Source organism: Cynoglossus semilaevis, chromosome 1 (genome assembly GCF_000523025.1).
Source record: "Cynoglossus semilaevis isolate Cse_v1.0 chromosome 1, Cse_v1.0, whole genome shotgun sequence".
In the NCBI taxonomy this organism is placed as follows: domain Eukaryota; kingdom Metazoa; phylum Chordata; class Actinopteri; order Pleuronectiformes; family Cynoglossidae; genus Cynoglossus; species Cynoglossus semilaevis.
The window spans coordinates 4629269-4647384 of record NC_024307.1 but is presented as its reverse complement, the minus strand read 5'-3'; the positions used below and the strand labels follow the sequence as shown (position 1 = coordinate 4647384).

Genomic DNA, 18116 nt, shown 5'->3' with positions numbered 1-18116 from the left:
TGAAATTCTGCTCAAGTAAAGTCTGCTTTGTTAGAGTTACATTACAATGAGGATTTGGTAAGAATGTGTGTTTGTTTTGTTAACAGATCTGCCTCAGCAACTGGGAAAAACAGGGGAAAAACATAAAAAAATACTAAAATTTTGCTAGATCTTTGGCACAAATATTCTTCAAAAATATTATTTAGATGAAAAGAGGTTACGTGAAAAAGTTTTAAAGCACTTTTGATCTCAAAAGTTGTCCAAATGCAACAAAAATCTGTAGAAAATATATCGACAAATATTTTAAATGTATGTTTGACAATGATTTGTTTAATGTGATGAGTTCCATACCCCTAAAAGTGTGAACTCATACTTTTTGATTTCCCTTCATATCGTGGTACTTATCTGCAGAAATGCTGCCCCCTGCTTGCATTTCTCTTTTGCTTTTAACAGTTTGTGTTTTTGTTGGGTGAATTTTTTTTTTTTTTTTTAGTGGGAAACAAACCAGTAGGTGGCAGTACTGCGACCTAAGACTGGCAGAAGAAGAGTTATAGACCCTTTATAAGGGTCTATAATGCACCTGTAGAATTTGTCATTTGTGTTTTTGGATTATACATAAGTGACCTGTTCTATTTTCTAAAACAAATTCTTGAATTCACTCAGATAAATATAGTAGTTTTCATTGAAGTTTTAAGACAGTTACAGCATAAAACAGTCCCGCTACGCCAGCGCATTACATTTATAGCACCCCCTACTGGTGATGAGGCAGAGGCACATGTTTTTATGTCTGCGGCGGTAACACAAAACATACAAAAATTGCCCTCAAGACGTTCTTGTCTTGTTATGAACATTCCGGCAGTTTATGTTTGACTCGTCGCTAATTGTTTCCACGTATTCCTTGTTTTCAGTAGCGCCTCATGTGGTTTTGGTTTCACGTGTTCCCTTGTTCTTTGTGTTGCTCCTTCACTCACATGTGTTTTGTGATCTCAGTTAACGTTATATGCATAAATAAATCCGTATTTTCTGTCAGGCAGAAGTGAGGGAGCTAGTGACATCACACGGAGGAGGCGTGGCTAAGGAGCTACAGCCGATCGTTGAAGGAGAAAAATCTCTTACGTAATGAAATTATCCTTTATTTTCTTCATAGATTCCAATCTGTGTCAAAAATAGTTCAAGTAGTTTTAAATGATCCGGATAAAAGAGGGAAGTTTCCAAAGATAAGGAGCGATGGATGATGTGGTCGAGTTTGGTCTAAACATATCCAGGAACTCTGGAAACTGTAAATTTGGGGAATGCCCTTTCCTTTAGCCGTTGACTTAGGAACAACGCCAGGTGAACTAGCTCCAGGTCAGCTGCTCCTTTACTCAGATTTACGTCACGTGACAAACGCTGTCATCAAAACAATGGAGCAACTTTATTCTCACCGTAAAGACAAATATCACTAACGGAAAAGGAAAACCTGAGGTAAAAGAGGAGAAATCTGGGCTTCAGAGTGAGCTTTACAGACCAGGACCAAGTCAGATGAGATGACAGGAAGTGGACTTTGGCTCCAGGCCTCAGAATTAGCACTAGATAGACTTGGTAAATCTCCAAGTAAATCACCTTGATATACTGTATTTGAAACAGCGACAATGTATATCTCTCTCTACCTTTTGGAAAGTGTCAACACTATGGCGTTGACCTATCATGGCAGCGCACTCTTCCTCAACTTGTGATTGGCTGGATTCACTCTTGTCTTCTCCAGTCTGAAGGTTCACCTAGCATTGATCTATAATACTGATATTACAGGTCAAAATGACATATTTAGAATTATATTTTGATCTTTAAAAAAAAAAGATTAACTCAACAGTCTAAAAAACAGTGGTTTTCAAAGTAGGGGTCGCGGGGAGCAGAGGCGCTAAGGGAGCCATTTTGAACCATTTGTCCTGAATCATACAACACGTAAACTGCTGTAATCGTCAGATTCATTGTTTCAAGTTTCTGATGACACCTGAACGCACCTCGAGCAACAGCTGCAACTTTAGTACATCTGTGTAAACCTGGCAGTTTGCGCCTGTCGTCAAGCTGCTCTGCTCCTCAAGCTAGTGCGTAGCTAGCTAGCGCATGTTCGCTAATAATTAGGCTAAACAAATGTGGTAATTATTAATTATCAAATAGAAGTGAGGAAATTCATCTTCTTCTGAAAAATGCCTTTTTAAAACACTACAGTATTGTCCCAACACACACGTCATATCTGTGGTTTTGTAATGAAACGTCTGTTTTTCCTGTTTTTATTTCTTACATATGTTTAGTCTCCACACAAGGCGCCTATAAAACACACATCCACAGCTGCTTCCACAGGTGCAGTGTACACAGTCGACCGGCCGCAGTGGAGACGACTGTGGCGAGGATAATCTAAGCTTTACATTATCGCAGCAGGACAGACTAAACCGAAAACGTCGGATAAAATCCCATCGAGAAAAAATAATTTTGCTGTACTGTATAACCAGTTCATCTGTCGTCTTTGGTTACAAAAACACGTCGTATTTTTTTAAACATCAAAACCTGATGTTCATTTAAAGCAGTGTTTTTCACTTTATCATTTTCTGTCATGCTCCCTCTAGAGGACAGGATTTTTTTCCCTCCCACCTCACCGCTCCGGATTGAAATACTATTGAGAACCTGATGTGTATTTTCTTATCTGTGCAAATCACTGTTTGAGTTGCTGCCACCTAGTGACAGGAGGCTTGTTTATCGTTCAATCGTTACAGCTTGTACAGCGTGCTATATTTCATCGGAAGCCTTTCACGCATACACCCCCCCCTTCCCCCCCCCCAGCCCCTCACACGTCTCCTACCCCGCCCCACACAGGGCCTGCGCCATCACTTGAGAAGTACTGATTTAAAGCAAAATGCTAACAGCAAAAAGCTATTTAAAATTAGCATTTTTTTGATCAGGCACAGAAACAACCAACAACAGTGTAATTTGCATATTTTTTAAATTTTTTTAATAATGAATCTTGGATATTAGACTGTGAAAAAGTTCTACTGTATCAAGGGTAAATATAAACAGGCCAAAAATAGAACCCTGGGGAATCCCTTTAAAAACCACCGATGATTCGCAAACCTTGATGTGAATTTCTGTGTATTTTAAATAAGCTTCTCCTGCTGCTGCCTCAGACTGTTTTCTGAATGCTCGCCCTGACGAACTCGGCTCAAATAAATCTTTCCCAACCACAAAACAAGTCTGGTGGCATGATGCAAGCCGACTACCATGCTGAGTTCAATCATTTAGTGACAGTATATAAAATGTGGTGACACGCAGCTAAATCCAACGTTGACTGAGCTGCACCAGTGGTTAAGAGTCTGCTCGTCGGTTGGCTTAAGTGAAGATAATGAAAGAACGGCTTCCTTAAAAGTTTTGGCTTAATTGCCCTCAGAAAATCCATTTAATTTTTCCTTAATTAGGTCAGAAATAGCTTTGGTTTGTTTCGCAGGCTGCCTCGCTTTTATGTGAAGGAGTGGCTTCCAAGTGGGGGCTTGTATTACTTCACCGTTTGTGAGTTTCTCACTTCTGTTTAAGTTAAGCATTGAGGTTTGCCAATGTGACGCCGGATCACGGCGGCGCCGCGATGAGGCCCGCAGGTAGGATTTCACAGCGGAGCTGCCTGACAAAGTCAACGCAATAAATTTATCTCCTGTGTTCTTTCCTTGCACACAAAATCTAAATGTCACCTTTGTTCTTGGAACATTCTTGCGTTGTGCCTTTAGCTACAGGCTCCTTTGGGGAAAGAGCGACGGCCTCTGTGGCTGTAACTCTACGGTGGCTCCTGAAAGCAGACGGAGTCCAATGGTTTCCAGGAAACGCAGTGGAGCGTGGACATCAGAATGCTACGGAATCAGTGGAAAAAGCTAACCGTAACTTATGTTTTGAAGCAGCGGGGAAAACAAAAATGTTCTTAAATGATGCGATAATAAACTAGAAATTGTTTTATGTCACAGCGGCAGCCGCTGCTGCTGCTGCGTGGGAGTTTCTCGCTCCCCTGAGGGAACCGCTTCATTGCGGAGGAGCTTTGTGTTTGAAATGATTTGTCACTGACATGACTGCAAATAGATTCCGAGGAGCTACAACGCACACGAGTGTGTAGATCTGTTTACATACTGTAGTTGTACTACAAGAATGTGTTTTCCCTTCACCGTAAGTCATTCAATTCTTCGGTGAAAACATGTTTTATTGAAGGAGTCGACTGCTCTGAGAGGAGTCGACCGCTCTGAGAGGAGTCAACCGCTCTGAGAGGAGTCGACCGCTCTGGGGAGTCAGGCTCAGTGCCTCTTGAAGAGTCATTAAAAAAGGTCAATTAAAAATGTATGTTAGTTAGCCTACTTTTACTAAAAGTGCACTGAAATGCAAAAGACTTTCGAGCGCACACGGGGTATCCTAATAACCAGACCATTGGTTAGCAGTGGAGCTCCATCCATGTCCGATACGGCAACTTGGAGTATCTGCCAATAACGATATCAATCCGATACCTTCTTTTCTCCTCCAGCATGACAGAGGCTGGCGTTGCCAAATTTATACCGTCCCTCGTTACGTCATGTCGAGCATTTTGGCCTAGCTATCAGATCGGATGGGCTATGGTTGTTCAATCTTGAGATTTGGATCAACATCGGACTGATGCAGATCCTGAGTATCGGATCGATCCATCCCTAGTTAGCAGCAGAGAGCAGGACACCCTGTAGTCTGCAGTCAGACAGACAGAGTTGAGACGGTATTTTAAGTCCCAGTTGCTCCTCCCAGCAGCGTGTGCAAATAACAACAAATGTATGGACTGTGTAATAGACCGATGATAATGTGATGGTTGGTAGAATTATAGAACATACAGCGTGTAATTCTACGTATATGTTAACACTCAGATGAATCATCAAAAACCAATTAATTCAATTAACGCCCTCAAAACAACATGATGTCACTGTCTTCTTCTACCTAAGATCAGTTGTGGCATTTGCAGAAGGTTGTAAAAAAAATAAGTATCCTGATAAATCAGACACTGTCTTCTTCTACCTAAGATCAGTTCATTTCCAGAAGGTTGTGAAAGAAATTACATTGTTAAAAATGAGTATCCTGATAAATCAGGTAATACGACAAGAATACTTCTGTGTATTCCTGGAATATAACTACAGTATTTGAAACTTTCCACACTGCATTATGGATTTTACATACACTGTTAAAATGTTTCTGGATGAATTTGATTTTGTCATAAAATATGAACTATTGCTCTTTTGGTGTTGAAGGTTGAAGACCCCCGGGTCAGAACCGGTGTTTACAAAGAGCGTGCACTCGGCTGTGATGACTCTTGAAGACTGTGTGTGTTTTTGTGTGAATGAAAGTATCTGTTCTGGACTCACACTCGTCTCTGGGCTGCGGCCCAGGATCTCCAGCTGCTGTTGGATCTTTTGGAGCTGCTGCTCCTGCTTTCTCCTCTCCTTTATGTCCTGCAGGACCTTCTCTCCTGGCTGCTGGTCCCCACTGCACTTCCAGCCAACCTCTGATCCACGGCCCTGATGCACAACAGACACGACACTGGTTCTCACTGGGAGCAAAACAACACCATTAAAAAAAACAAAAACAAAAAAACAACACGTAGTACTCTCTGAGAACCGTACTCGCCGCTAAGGGCTGCCAGTCAGGGATTCAAAAATACCATGTCTGTTGAGTAAAAGTATACACAATAAATGGATAATACACCTTTTGTACTTCAAACTTAGAGTAAGAACAGGTACTTCGTTTAAGTCCTGAGGAAGTCTGACCGAGGAGCCAAAGCCACATGGGTCCGTCATAAATCACACATTTATAGCATCCACATGCACGGGTTTGACACAATAAACCTCGGGCTGCATCCAAAGCAAACCCTGAAAAATGGGTCAGGAGGAAACAGAACCATCGGCAAATGTAAGTGAGGATTTTGGCCCAGAGAGTGTGAAGATTTCAAAATCTCCCAATCCCATTTCAAGAAATGTTGGTTTTCATTGTTTCTTTGAATGGACTTTAATCGTTTACATGTGGCGAAAGACAGGAGGCAATAATTTTCAACAATTTCATTGGCCAAAGTTCAACATACACTCATTTGTCCGAACCTTAAAATCTTCAACACTGGTTCTGATGTAGCAGTAACCGAGAGTTCTAACGGTCACTGTTGTCTTGTTCTTACCGACATAATGAATTAGACACAGATCTGGACTGCATGCAGGCCAAGTCAACGGTACCTCACCTCATATTTTTCAGAGGTCGTATCTCATCCTGCTCAATAAATATGCTAGGAACCGACGTCGTGACGAAAGCAGATTTCTCGTAACGGTACAGTGTGCCTTCTTAGAGTGTTAAAGGAACTAACGATCAAATGTTTGGAAAACCCGATTAATCGCAGGGTGTCTGTACATTAATTACGATCAATCTTGATTCATCATGATCATAGTTAATCAAGATTAATCAACATTCCTAGAAAAAAATTAAAAAATCTGTAAATTGTAGTATTATTTTAGATGGTATTTCAAGCTCGAGATGCTTTGGTGAAACAAAAACGTACACCCTGTTGTGTATTGACTGTGTATTAGCAGATTGTCGGATACACAGAGTGGGCAAGTATTAAAATGCATTCAATCTGATCAATTTCACAAACTAATTTTCATTTCGATAGCTGTAGAAATGACTTTGTTTCATTCCGTTTTTGCACGTCTAGGAGTTTGTTTGTTTTTTTTCAACACATTTTCAGTTGAAATACTGCATCACAGTCAAGAATAAAGTGAACTATAAATGCAGCAGCACGGGGCTCACATGTAACTGTAACTATGGTGAATCCTAAACATTAGGTCACACTACTGTATCCTTTCACCGCACCCACTAATATATTTAGTCTGAATGGAAAAGGCATGGCCAAATGAACAATACCATAAAGACAGAGGTCACCGACCTCTGTGGTGACCTCTTAAAATATATACTGCTATCCTTAAACAGCAGCAACGATGTAAAAAAACAAAAAACGTTTGGGTCTGGGAGGATGTTGCCAACCGCAGGACTGTTTTGAACTGTCAGTCTAGTGCCATGTGGTTGAAATCTTCAGCTCTCTGGGCAGCGCGTGTATGATCCAATAATTGTAAAATTGATGGATATTTCATCAGATGTTGACATCTCAGTGTGACTTACACGGCAAAATTGTTGGTTCTAGGAGACGTTGGGATCGAGAAGCAGGAATTATACATTTACCTTAAATACTGAGTTACCAAATCTGCAATAACACATTTAACTGAAACCAAGCCCCGTCTGGCTACTGTCATGTACTGCATGGGCACAGATTTGACCCCCCCCCCCACCCCCAGGGTGATATTTAAATATGTGCCATAACATTGAAAAATAAAAAGTGTGTGCGGTCTCACCTAACAGTGGACTCTGCTTCTCCCATAGGGAAATAATGACAGGTTCTATTTGAAGGAACCTTTAAAGTGGTCTTGGGTCGAGCCCTTCTGTTAAGACTCACTCATCTGGACTACAAAAGCCAGGGCCATGATGGGATCAGACCATGTCAGGCACGAGAGTGAGAAATCCAGCACTCCAAGCAGGAAAAATAAAAATTAAAGTCTAGCTTTACCACCATCATTACACCACTAAGTGCACGTTTCCAAAAAAGACCAAATCTCCAGGGGGAGGCTGTTTATTTAATTTGGAAAGAGTCGCTGCACTTTTCTTTTTTTTTTTTCCAGAACTATAAGCACTGAACAGTTAAAATTGTTTGCGAGATTTATCAGCGATAAAACTTCGTTTGACTGGTGTTTGACAGAATCTGGTGTTTTTTTTTTGTTTTTTTTTCCTACAACAACAGATGTGTACTCCACATGGTTGTCTGTAACGAGGCTCAACATACAAAGTGAAACTGTTTGTGTAGACCATTAGACCAAGCTCACTGACTCTAACAGTAAATACTCAAAATATCATTACAAGTAACATGCAACATTAAAAGTCTAGCTACACGGCTACTAACGTATGAAATACAGTCACGAACCACGACTGCTGTTGCTAACCTGGTCAATGAGAAATTTGGCTTGTGCCACCGTTGTAGGTCACATAGTGATTTTTTTTTGTTGTTGTTGTTTTTTTATATTAAATGCCCTTCTGGTGGTGGACAGCAGTTTTTCTGACTTGCTTAATAACGTAAGTCCAATTTTATCCTAGCGTTACGATAGTCAGGTAAAGGGTTGTTCTGCTCCTCTAGATGTAGCAGCGTGTGACTCAAAAATAAATTATACAACGTACTTGTAATTATTTCTTTGAGGTTTCTGGCAGTACAATGGCATTATGTCTGCAGGCTGCTCTGACTGAGACGCTCAGTTATTATCCTTATTATTGTTGCCAACTTTGCAGTACTTGGCTGTGCAGCCAAGTACACGCTGCAAATATCTGTATCTGACTTGGGCCTTGTTTTGGATTCACAAACTAGTGTCACGTTATCTAAAGCAGTGTTTTCAACCCTGGGGTCACGGCCCCAAAAGTGGATTTCAAAAGGGGTCGTCTAAAATGTCGAGTATTTGAATTTTTTTTTTTATTATTATTATTATAAAAGAATACGGTCCCTTATTTGTCTCACAATGGAATAATTCAAAAATTACTAATTCATTTTTTTTTCTTTTTAAATTTGAACTTTATTGATCCCATATTTAGGAAATTCTTGTGTTAATAGCAGATCTGTTGTAATAGGCTGCCCCTGGCAGGCACCAAGCGTTCAGTTCCTCTGGGAATCAAACCCAGGACTCTCTGCTCTGTGCTATCGAGGCAGGCGCTACACTGTGGACCGACCAACTTATATTACTAAAATTCTGATTAAACATTACACACGATATAAAATGGGCCAAAGATGTTTAGGAACCTGTGATCACATTGTCATTTTCAAAACGCTCCGTCTTTCTGAAGAAAATCTCATAAAACTATTTGACGTTCTTGGAAAAACAAAGTGAAAAGAAGCCAGAATTACGAGTAAAATTCAGAATCATCGGACCACCGCTGGTCGTTTTCCAGTGTTTCCCCGAGCCAACGATTTCGTACATATTGTTGACGACGGCCGCTGCTGAAACAATCCTGTTTGTTTTGTTTTTCTTCGGCTCTGGAATTTTCTTAGTTACAATAAATATCCTCAAAAAATCTTAAAAGAAAATCTTGTGTAATTTATTAACAACACGGTGACAAATAACAGGCCGTGCGAGATGAGCATAAATTCTCAGCTGTCCCTTTTCATAGTTCGTGTGCTGCGGTTTTCACTTTTGAACAGAAAAGATGAAAATACAAACGTTCATTCGTTAATCGGTTGGAAAACTACAGCGTGACAACTGCAAAACTTTGGATCGTGACCGATCGGTCGACAAGAGTTCAGTTTGTTTGACAAACAAGTCACTGGGCATTAACTATGCATTTACGATATGTTTTTGAATATATTGATGAATTTATTAACCATCGACGTTAACAACGCAACAGCTTCACAACAGTTTCCAGGCTGTTGGCAGAGCCGAGCAGAAAATCAGTCTCTTATGGACTGTGGATTTTACTGCAGTTTCAGAGTTGAAGTATCTCACCTCCATGAACCCCGGTGATTTAATACATTATGGTGTTTATGCTTTTACAGGAATCTTTGGCCTCTTTAACGCAGTGCTAGCTGTACATGAAGTGACTTGTTTGTTATCTGATTAGGTCGTGCGGCAAACGTGACGTGCCGTTAAGGACGTAGAGGTCACGTCGCCTGTACGAGTCACAGGACGAGGTCTGGATTTTGGTTTTTACCCCAAGTATTTTTTTTACCCCAAAATAGAATCAACGCAATTAGCTTTTAAAGGGAAAAACATGTCAGTCCTTTGAGGGAATTAAATCAATACCTCGGGATTTCACGACGGATGGTCACAGGTATTAGTAACAGCGCCGTTAATGTGGAGAAGTACACCGACAGCCAAGTACACCTTGAAACCTAATGGAATGTTATTAAAATCCAGGAGGAAAAAAGTCCATCATGCGTGACATGATTATTCCAGACGAGCCGTCCCGGGTTCTACCTCATGGTTCCGATTTGACTTTCCCACAGTTTTAAAGAGGACGCATTTGCCGGTTGCCATATGCGGTACTATTGTTGGTATATTATTTGTGGGACCTTCAGAGAGTTTTTAATCAAGTATGCCTGTGTCATTCATTAAGAGCTTATTGATTTCCTGTGATCACTTTCAAACATTCCATTGCGACAGTGTCATGATGTCGGAGTGTGAAACAGCTGCAGCACTTGATGGATGAGGCCTTGTTGTCCAAAGTGACAAAGTGAGAAAGAATAATGGCGGGGATTATTTTATGTCACACATTTCACATCTCATTAATTTGAAACACACGTTGGATGCCACTCAGGAACCGAGGATGCGCCGCAGGTCCGTGTTACCGTTGGAGGAACGTGTAATAAGTGCCATCAATCAGAGCGGGTTTGTTAGCCAGTGAAGAGGACCTCTGGGACCGGCAGTCTTGGAGGTTCTTCTCCGCTCCCATGTAGGTTGCATCTGTGGTGCATGTGCTTGGCCCAATGTAAACATCTGGTTCGTGCCATGCAGAGGGATTCTCAAATATCTCTTGCAAAAAGTGGGGGGAAAAAAAACAGGATCAGGAACTGAATCTTGAAGAAAAAGTTTGTTCCACGGTGGTTCGTCTGAGGCCTGCTGGGATACAAGAGAAGACGAGCTGAGATACGTGGACCGTCGACCGTGTTTGTACTAACCAGGCTTCTGTGTTCTGACATGGACATAGAACCAACAAAAATCAAGCAAGGGGAGAAAAAAAAGGGGGCAGTGGTGGCTTGGTGGTTAAGGATGCGGACCTGGGTCTGGAAGGTTGCAGGTTTGAGTCCACCAGCTGCGATGGTACCACTGAGGTGCTCTGAGCATGACACCGTCCACACACACTGCCCCCTGCTGACTGGTGATGGTTAAAAAGACCACTGACCAGAAGAGACTCCATGTGATCAGGTTGACTTTCTTTATTATCTTTGTCCCTTAATGATAGCAATTAAACTATTTTGTCATTTTTACAGTTAAGACATTATGAAAAATACAGCACAGAAGTTGTTGAATGGCCAGTTTTTGTCAAGAAATCACACAAAGTATCAGTATTGGTATCGTAAAAAAGCCCAAAAACAAATCAGTGTCGTAAAAAATTAATTAAGCTAATAATTAATTAAGCTAATTCTCACGATAATAACGACATGTTTTTCAATTAGCATCTCATCATCATTATCTTTTGTAGTAATGGTGGTGCAGTGGTGAGAGCTGTTGCCTTACAGCCAGAGTATCCTGGAGATAGACCCTGCTGCGGTGGCTCTGGGTCCCACTGGTCTCAGAAGTATCTCTGGAAAAATGTACTTCTGAAACCAAGTGGATTTGTCTGGAAATATTAGACTCCATTTTGGAATGTCAGAAGATATTTTCCTGACAGTCTTATGTTCGAAATCACTGGTTTCGAGTTGCCTTCAATGTCAACGTGTCGGAGCCAACGACGCCTCTGTCCATTTCTGTACACGTTGTCTTCGGCCACTGCTGAAACGATCCTGTTTGGTTTGATCTCCTCCAGCTCTGGAATTTTCTTAGTTGCTATAAATATCCGCTAAATCTGATGGGATTACGTCGTTTATTCCCAGCTGTCTATTAAGATCATATGCTGTTAGTAAGTTTGAACAGAAAAGACAAAAGATTGTAATTCGTTGGGAAACTACGGTGTGACAACGGTGACAAAATCCCACAGCCGATCAACGACAGGACTTCAGTTTGTTTGACAAACATCTCACCGAACGCCGTGTGTTGTTCACTGCAGTCACTGATCCGCCAGAAACGTTAACGTCACAACAGTTTCCAGGTTCTTGGCAGAGCTGAGCAGAGAAATCAGTCTCTTACAGACTTGTGGATTTTACTGCAGTTTCATTTTGAAGTATTTCACATTCAATGTAACGTTATGTCAATTCATTTGAGGGGAAAAAAAGCAATTCCATGTTTATTTTTACTGAAGCTCCAGTGACGGTCCTGAAAGGCCTTTTTTTTATTAAAGTATCTTGAGGAGTCTTTAATTTGGACGTAGACATGAAAAGATCAGATCGACAGGAGTTTCCTGTTTCAATCCTCTGTCGTTTTCTATGGAGTCTGCATTGAAATAGAAAAATGAAATCCCTCATTTGTCAGGGAAAACAGTGACTTTGACTTAGGTCAAACTCAAGGCCCGGGGACCAAATGTGGCCCACCAAGTCAACTGGTATGGCCCCAGGGAGAGTTTCTTAACCTGATGTATTAAAGTTTTTTATTATTATTAGTTCATAGTTTAATTATAAATAACAATGGAGTAGCTACATCTATACAGTCTTCCATTTACAACCGATCCTTTTACGGTGAAAATGAGTTTAAACCCCCGTCCCCTAGGGCTTCTGCGTGTCAGGCCAATGTGAGGTGTGTTAACCTCTACATCATAGAACCACAAAAACACTGACCCCGACGTGATTCGAACACGCACCCTTCTGATCTGGAGTCAGACGCGCTACCGTTGCGCCACAAGGTCATACCATAGATGCTCCCTTTCGGTTCTTGGATTCTCGGCCAGTACACCGGCTTCTTCACACAGTCCAAAAACATGTAGGATTAGGTCAAAAGGAAACTCTAAATCAGGGGTCACCAAACTTTTTGAAACTGAGAGTTACTTCAAGGACACGGAAATTAGTTTGACCCCCGTCCCCTGGGGCTTCTGCGTGTAACGCCAGTGGAAGTTATGATAACCGCTACGTTATAGAACCACAAAAACACTGACCCCGACGTGATTCGAACACGCACCCTTCTGATCTGGAGTCAGACGCGCTACCGTTGCGCCACGAGGTCATAACACACGCAGGGTTTCTGCCAGTACACCGGCTTCTTTCCACGGTCCAAATTAATTTAGGACTAGGTCAAAAGGAAACTGTAAATGATTTACAGATATGAGAGTGTAACTGAGGGTCAGATTGGTGTGTACTACTGCAGTACATTTGCGTTTACCCCCAGTCGTGCTGACTCACCCAGACAGTCCTTTCTCTCTCTCTCTGTCTCTCTCTCTCTTTGTGGAGTTCCTTCTTTTGTTTTCCTGGTCTTCTGGTGTAAAGCGTTGAAGGAGCTCTGGCTGTGCCACGTGGAGCCAGGCGACCTGCCAAGGCCTGGCCGCACGCTTTGCCACAGAACTCCCCGTGAGAGCGCTGTAGAGTAAAGTGTAAACGGAAGCCACGGCTCAGCGTATCGTGTGTTTGTCAGATTGACATTTTGACCAGCCGTGACCTGAAGTCATCTGCCAAGTACTGAGGCAAACGTGCCGTAAAACATCTGTCGGCTACGACATACCTTCCTGCATGTCGATACTTGGATTATTTAAATGATGCACATAAACACGTTTGATTCCTGAACCTTCTCCAGGCACAGAACTGAAGTTTTACTGCACTCACTGTTACTCACCATTTAGCCACTGATCTAATTTACTGCACATAAGAGGCTGTAGTGGAGGAGTTGATTCAAGGAAGGTTTTTTTTCTTTTTTTTCAAATACATTAAAATGCGTTGTGTTTCTTTAATTCTAATAAATGTTAAACAAATCTGGAAATTTTATATCAGAAACACACTCCCAAGGATTGAGACATGCGACTCATCCTTCTAGAAGCTTCCCCATTTAAAGGTTAAAGGTAAGAGGTTCCCAACGTGGGGGGCGCACCCCTTAGGGGGGCACAGATTTTTAATCTCTAATTTTTTGCAGTCGCCTGTTCGATCCACTAGGAGCAGCAGTAGTAGCACCCTGCAGTGCGCCCCCCCGGCCGACCCCACACACAACCTCACTCCTGCCAACTGACCAAAGTTAGCAACGCTAGCATAAAATGGACGCGTTTCTGATGGAACTTCCACGTAAATGAATATAGCATAGGAAAAGGCATCGGTGTGTGTGTGTGTGTGTCCTGGGCCGCGAACACTTTCTTATGAACCAAAGCAGGGACCGGGAACCACTGGGTTAACTGGTAACAAGCTTTAGTACAGGGGTCACTGCTAGTTATTTGAGTCTAATAATAGTCTCACCACTTTGTGCTGAACTTCACGAGGACTTTGAACGCAACTCCCCTCAATGCAATAACTCAGACCAGTAACTGTTGCAGAAAGAGTCATTTAATCAAAAACTGCCAGGCTAACATCACACACGTAGCCACATCAGCAGGGGGGGGGGGACAACAACTTTAAATAAAGCTACTGTTGATAAGCTGAGGTTGTACGACGCGAAAAGGAAGCCGTAGATCATTTCTGTGCAGAGACGACAGAAGAGGCATAAAATCCACTTGAAAAACTGGAGCGTTCACTTCCTCGGTTTATTTCCAACTAATTCAAGAGTGAAGTTTGAGGCACGGAGGATGTGACACAGTACTGAACTTCCCACTGACCCGACTCTTTAAAATTAGCTAATGTTTAACAAATGGCGGTGGAACAGTGTGGAAACACTCAAAATCAACTCTTCTGGAAATCGGGTTTGTGTATCACTACACAAAAATGTCCCTGAATTTGATATTTGGTTGTATTCAAATTGGATTCTTCCCATTCCAAACACCAGTGCTTTCCCATTAGTTCTTCCCTGGATCCCTGGTAGATAATAAATGTGATTGCTGAACATTCCTGAAGTATTAGAAGATTCACATGTGGGTCATTTGAACTTTTTACTTTTAGGCTGTTTTTTTTTTTTTCTTTTTTCTCAAAAAAAGGGTGGTCTTTTACTTTTAGGTTGTTTTTTTTTTTTCTTTCTTCTCAAAAAAAGGGTGAAGACACACAATAACTAACTCTAACTCTTTTAGCACAACCTACAGCTTTAATTCACACAACATTTATCTTTGAGAACAATCCAAGGGCAGGGGATTAAACAATGTTTGGTGTGGTTCTCCACTGCTCAGGTTTCAGAAAAAAAAAAAAAAAAGATTTAGATTTTTGTGTTTTATCCAAACAAACCTATCCTAAATACTCCGGTGAACTTTCTTTAATATTCCCAGATGTCATCTCTCTTCCCCTCTGCTTTGTTACATGTCTTTGTTAATATAAGGTGGTACATGTTTTGCCAAAAAGTGATACAGACGAAAGAAATTTGGACAAAGGACGTTAAAAAGCAGACAACGTTAAATGTTTATCAAAAGCAGCTGCGATGGGAAAATAAGATCCAAGCATCTTTATGCAGATCTGGTCCAGAATAACGAAAGCTGTGTGATGTCAAATACCATATCTGACCTCCATTTCAGCTGTCGACGGCCTTGTACGATTCACGCGCTGAGAAAATGGCAGCGTGAGTGAGAAGATTCTAATGGTATAGATCAGTAGTTTTCAAAGTGGGGGCCTCTAAAAATTGGAGGGAAGATAAAAAAAAAGAAGCCAAAAGGCTCTAATTATTATTTGTATTGCATCAGGTTTCGTTTACATGCAACACGTAAACTTGCCAGAGTCTCAAGTTTGCGATGTTTCTTGACTTTTTTTGTAGCTGTCTGTGCTAAAAATTTAAATGTTAGTTTTAGCAGTAAGGTCAATGTAAGGTGTGATAACCGCTACATTATAGAACCACAAAAACACTGACCCCGACGTGATTCGAACACGCAGCCTTCTGATCTGGAGTCAGACGCGCTACCATTGCGCCACGAGGTCATCACACGTGCTCTCGCTCGGTGCTTGGATTTTCTGCTAATGTCCCAGCTGGTTTCTTCCCACAGTCCAAAAACGTAGGATTAGGTCAATAGGAAACTCTAAGTTGTCTATAGATAAGACTGTGAGTGTGAGAGTAACTGAAGGTCAGGGCGGTGTGTACTACTGCAGTACAGTTGTGTTTACACCCAGTTGTGCTGACTCACCCAGAGAGGAAATTTGAAAGGAGTTCCTTGGAACCCACGCTCATCCCGTAATGACATTTAACATCGCATGGAACCCACGCTCATCCCGTAATGACAGTCAACAACGCCAATCGAGGTAAAATTCTTCAACTTCGCAGATTCAAACCACGAAAAGAGGATATTATATTATATATATTAAAGGATTTTTTCCCAAAGACTGGGTCACGACCTTCAGGTGGGTCACAAGAGTTTTGTTTTTTTTTTGGGTCGTCTCGCATCATGTTTCCCAGGAGTTTATGAATAATGTCTACTGACTTGGGTCACGAAGTTTTGTGACTTTTAAAATATGGGTCCCCAGAAAAAAAAGTTTGGGAAACAGTGTATTAAAGAAAGAAACTGTGTTAAAAAAAAAACAAGTTCAATAGAAACCAAAACAAACAGGAAGTGATGATGCTAGACAGGAAAATATTCCCTTTTACAGTCCGAGATCCAAACCACTTCATTATCTCAGTTAGCTCACATAGAGTTAATGAGAATCATGTGAAATGTCAGTTGTCAACTCGCATTACAGGGGTTTTATCGCCACCTATTGTATAGGAGTGTCTATAGCAAACATACGGCCCGTGGGCCAGAAATGGCCTGTTAGGAGTTTCAGTTTGACCCACTTGATAAATTAAAGTACAAAAAAGCACAAACACTTTATGTTCATGAAGTTTTCTAAAATTATAGTTGATTAAATATGAAGATGTTCTAATACGTTATTTAGAGGTTATTATGTTATGATTGTATTGGTCCGGCCCACTTGACATCTAATTAGGCTGCATGTGACCCCTCGGCAAAGTCCTGTGACGAGTCCATAACTTACTTTTGGGTCACGACCCACCAGTTGAGAATCACCCAGTAGGTGGTGATAATGGTTTCAAATGTTACTTAACAGGTCATAGAAAATAAAGATAAGTGCGTTTTTTCAAACTTGGCTTATTGTCCACAGATGACTAAATGGTCCAGTGCACGGTGTCGTAATGAGTGGAACAAGATGAGGAAAAACCTCATGAAAGTACTTTACATGGCCGCTGCTGTGGATGACACCAGTGGGTGAGGCATTTATAAGAAGACAATAAAACGGGTCCCATGGGAATGGCAGGGTGTGGGAGGGTTTGGGCAGGGTTCCTGTTCATCCCAGCCAAGTTCATCTTGTGAAAAACCCCAAAGTGTGGACCACGGCAGACCTGACGTCTTAATTCTCAACACTTAGCGGTGCGACTGTAACAGATGCAGAAAAATTTGTACACAAATGGAATTTAATATGGATAAATATTCACAGTAAATTACAAACCAACTTCAGGAAAAGTGTGTTTTAACAGTTACTGCAGTACACCAAAAAAAGTATAGACTAATATGTGGAATTTTGTAACTTTACAAATCACGATTAATCATGATTAATTATGATCTTAATGAATCATGGTTGATCATGATTAATCAAGCTACATAAATATTCCATTGTTTTTCTGTATATAGCTCGAACAGACAGTAGCAGCAGAGAGCTGTATGAGTTCCGCACCTGTTTTTGTCAGTGACAATAATCCGATTGAAAGGAAAATATGCAAAAGTACCATATATAGTACAATATATATACTTTTTTTTTTTTATCTGAATAATTTCGCAAATTAATGAACATGATAATTTTGACAGCCCAAGTGCAAATATCTTTACCAACAGATCTGGACTGCAGGCAGGACAGTCAAGTCTTTGTCCGTGGATAATGACCTGTATGTTGCTCTGCTAACTCCGTCACCACTGTACCAATACAAACAACAACATATAAACAGACACCACATGTCTGAGTTCCAAATTCAGGTTTTTATTGCGTACCAACTTTCGTACATTCACTACTACTAAACAACGCCAACTACTGATCGAATAAGCAAGGACCTGGAGCCATTAGCTGTCGATTCCCTTGGCTAACGCTGTGATGAACGCTAGATGCTAAATATGCCAGACATCAGTCAGCGCTAAGGAACAAATATAGTTACGTCCTCTTCTGTTGTGTGTTAGCATTCCTTCAATATTTTGGCCTAGGTGTAGAAGTCATAGTCCAAAAAGGACATTGTCTTCCTTTAGCACGGAGGATTAATCGCCTTAATGTCCTCCTGCTGTCGTCGCTACTAAAAAGAAACACAGTGTTCCACTTAAAACTGCTTCAAATTTACTTCGACTCCAGTTCCTATTTCATCATGAGGTCGAGGCACAAA

The 18116-nt window shown here is 41.2% G+C and overlaps 1 protein-coding gene and 3 non-coding genes across 5 annotated transcripts in view; all 4 read right to left on the bottom strand.

The window, feature by feature from the left end:
- fsip1 (fibrous sheath interacting protein 1) overlaps positions 1–18116 on the bottom strand; it is a 37658-nt gene that overhangs the window by 6855 nt on the left and 12687 nt on the right. The window contains exon 8 of one of the 2 annotated variants that reach the window (XM_017038396.2): positions 5364–5516. In XM_017038396.2, coding sequence (XP_016893885.1) covers positions 5364–5516 — 153 coding nt within the window. Of the gene's footprint in view, positions 1–5117; positions 5517–18116 lie in introns of those variants that run through there. The other variant, XM_025060530.1, reaches the window with a different exon arrangement.
- On the bottom strand, positions 12493–12564 carry trnaw-cca (transfer RNA tryptophan (anticodon CCA)). The gene has a single exon. It is a non-coding gene; the product is annotated as a tRNA-Trp (tRNA).
- Positions 12807–12878, bottom strand: trnaw-cca (transfer RNA tryptophan (anticodon CCA)). Its single transcript has one exon. It is a non-coding gene; the product is annotated as a tRNA-Trp (tRNA).
- Positions 15611–15682, bottom strand: trnaw-cca (transfer RNA tryptophan (anticodon CCA)). Its single transcript has one exon. It is a non-coding gene; the product is annotated as a tRNA-Trp (tRNA).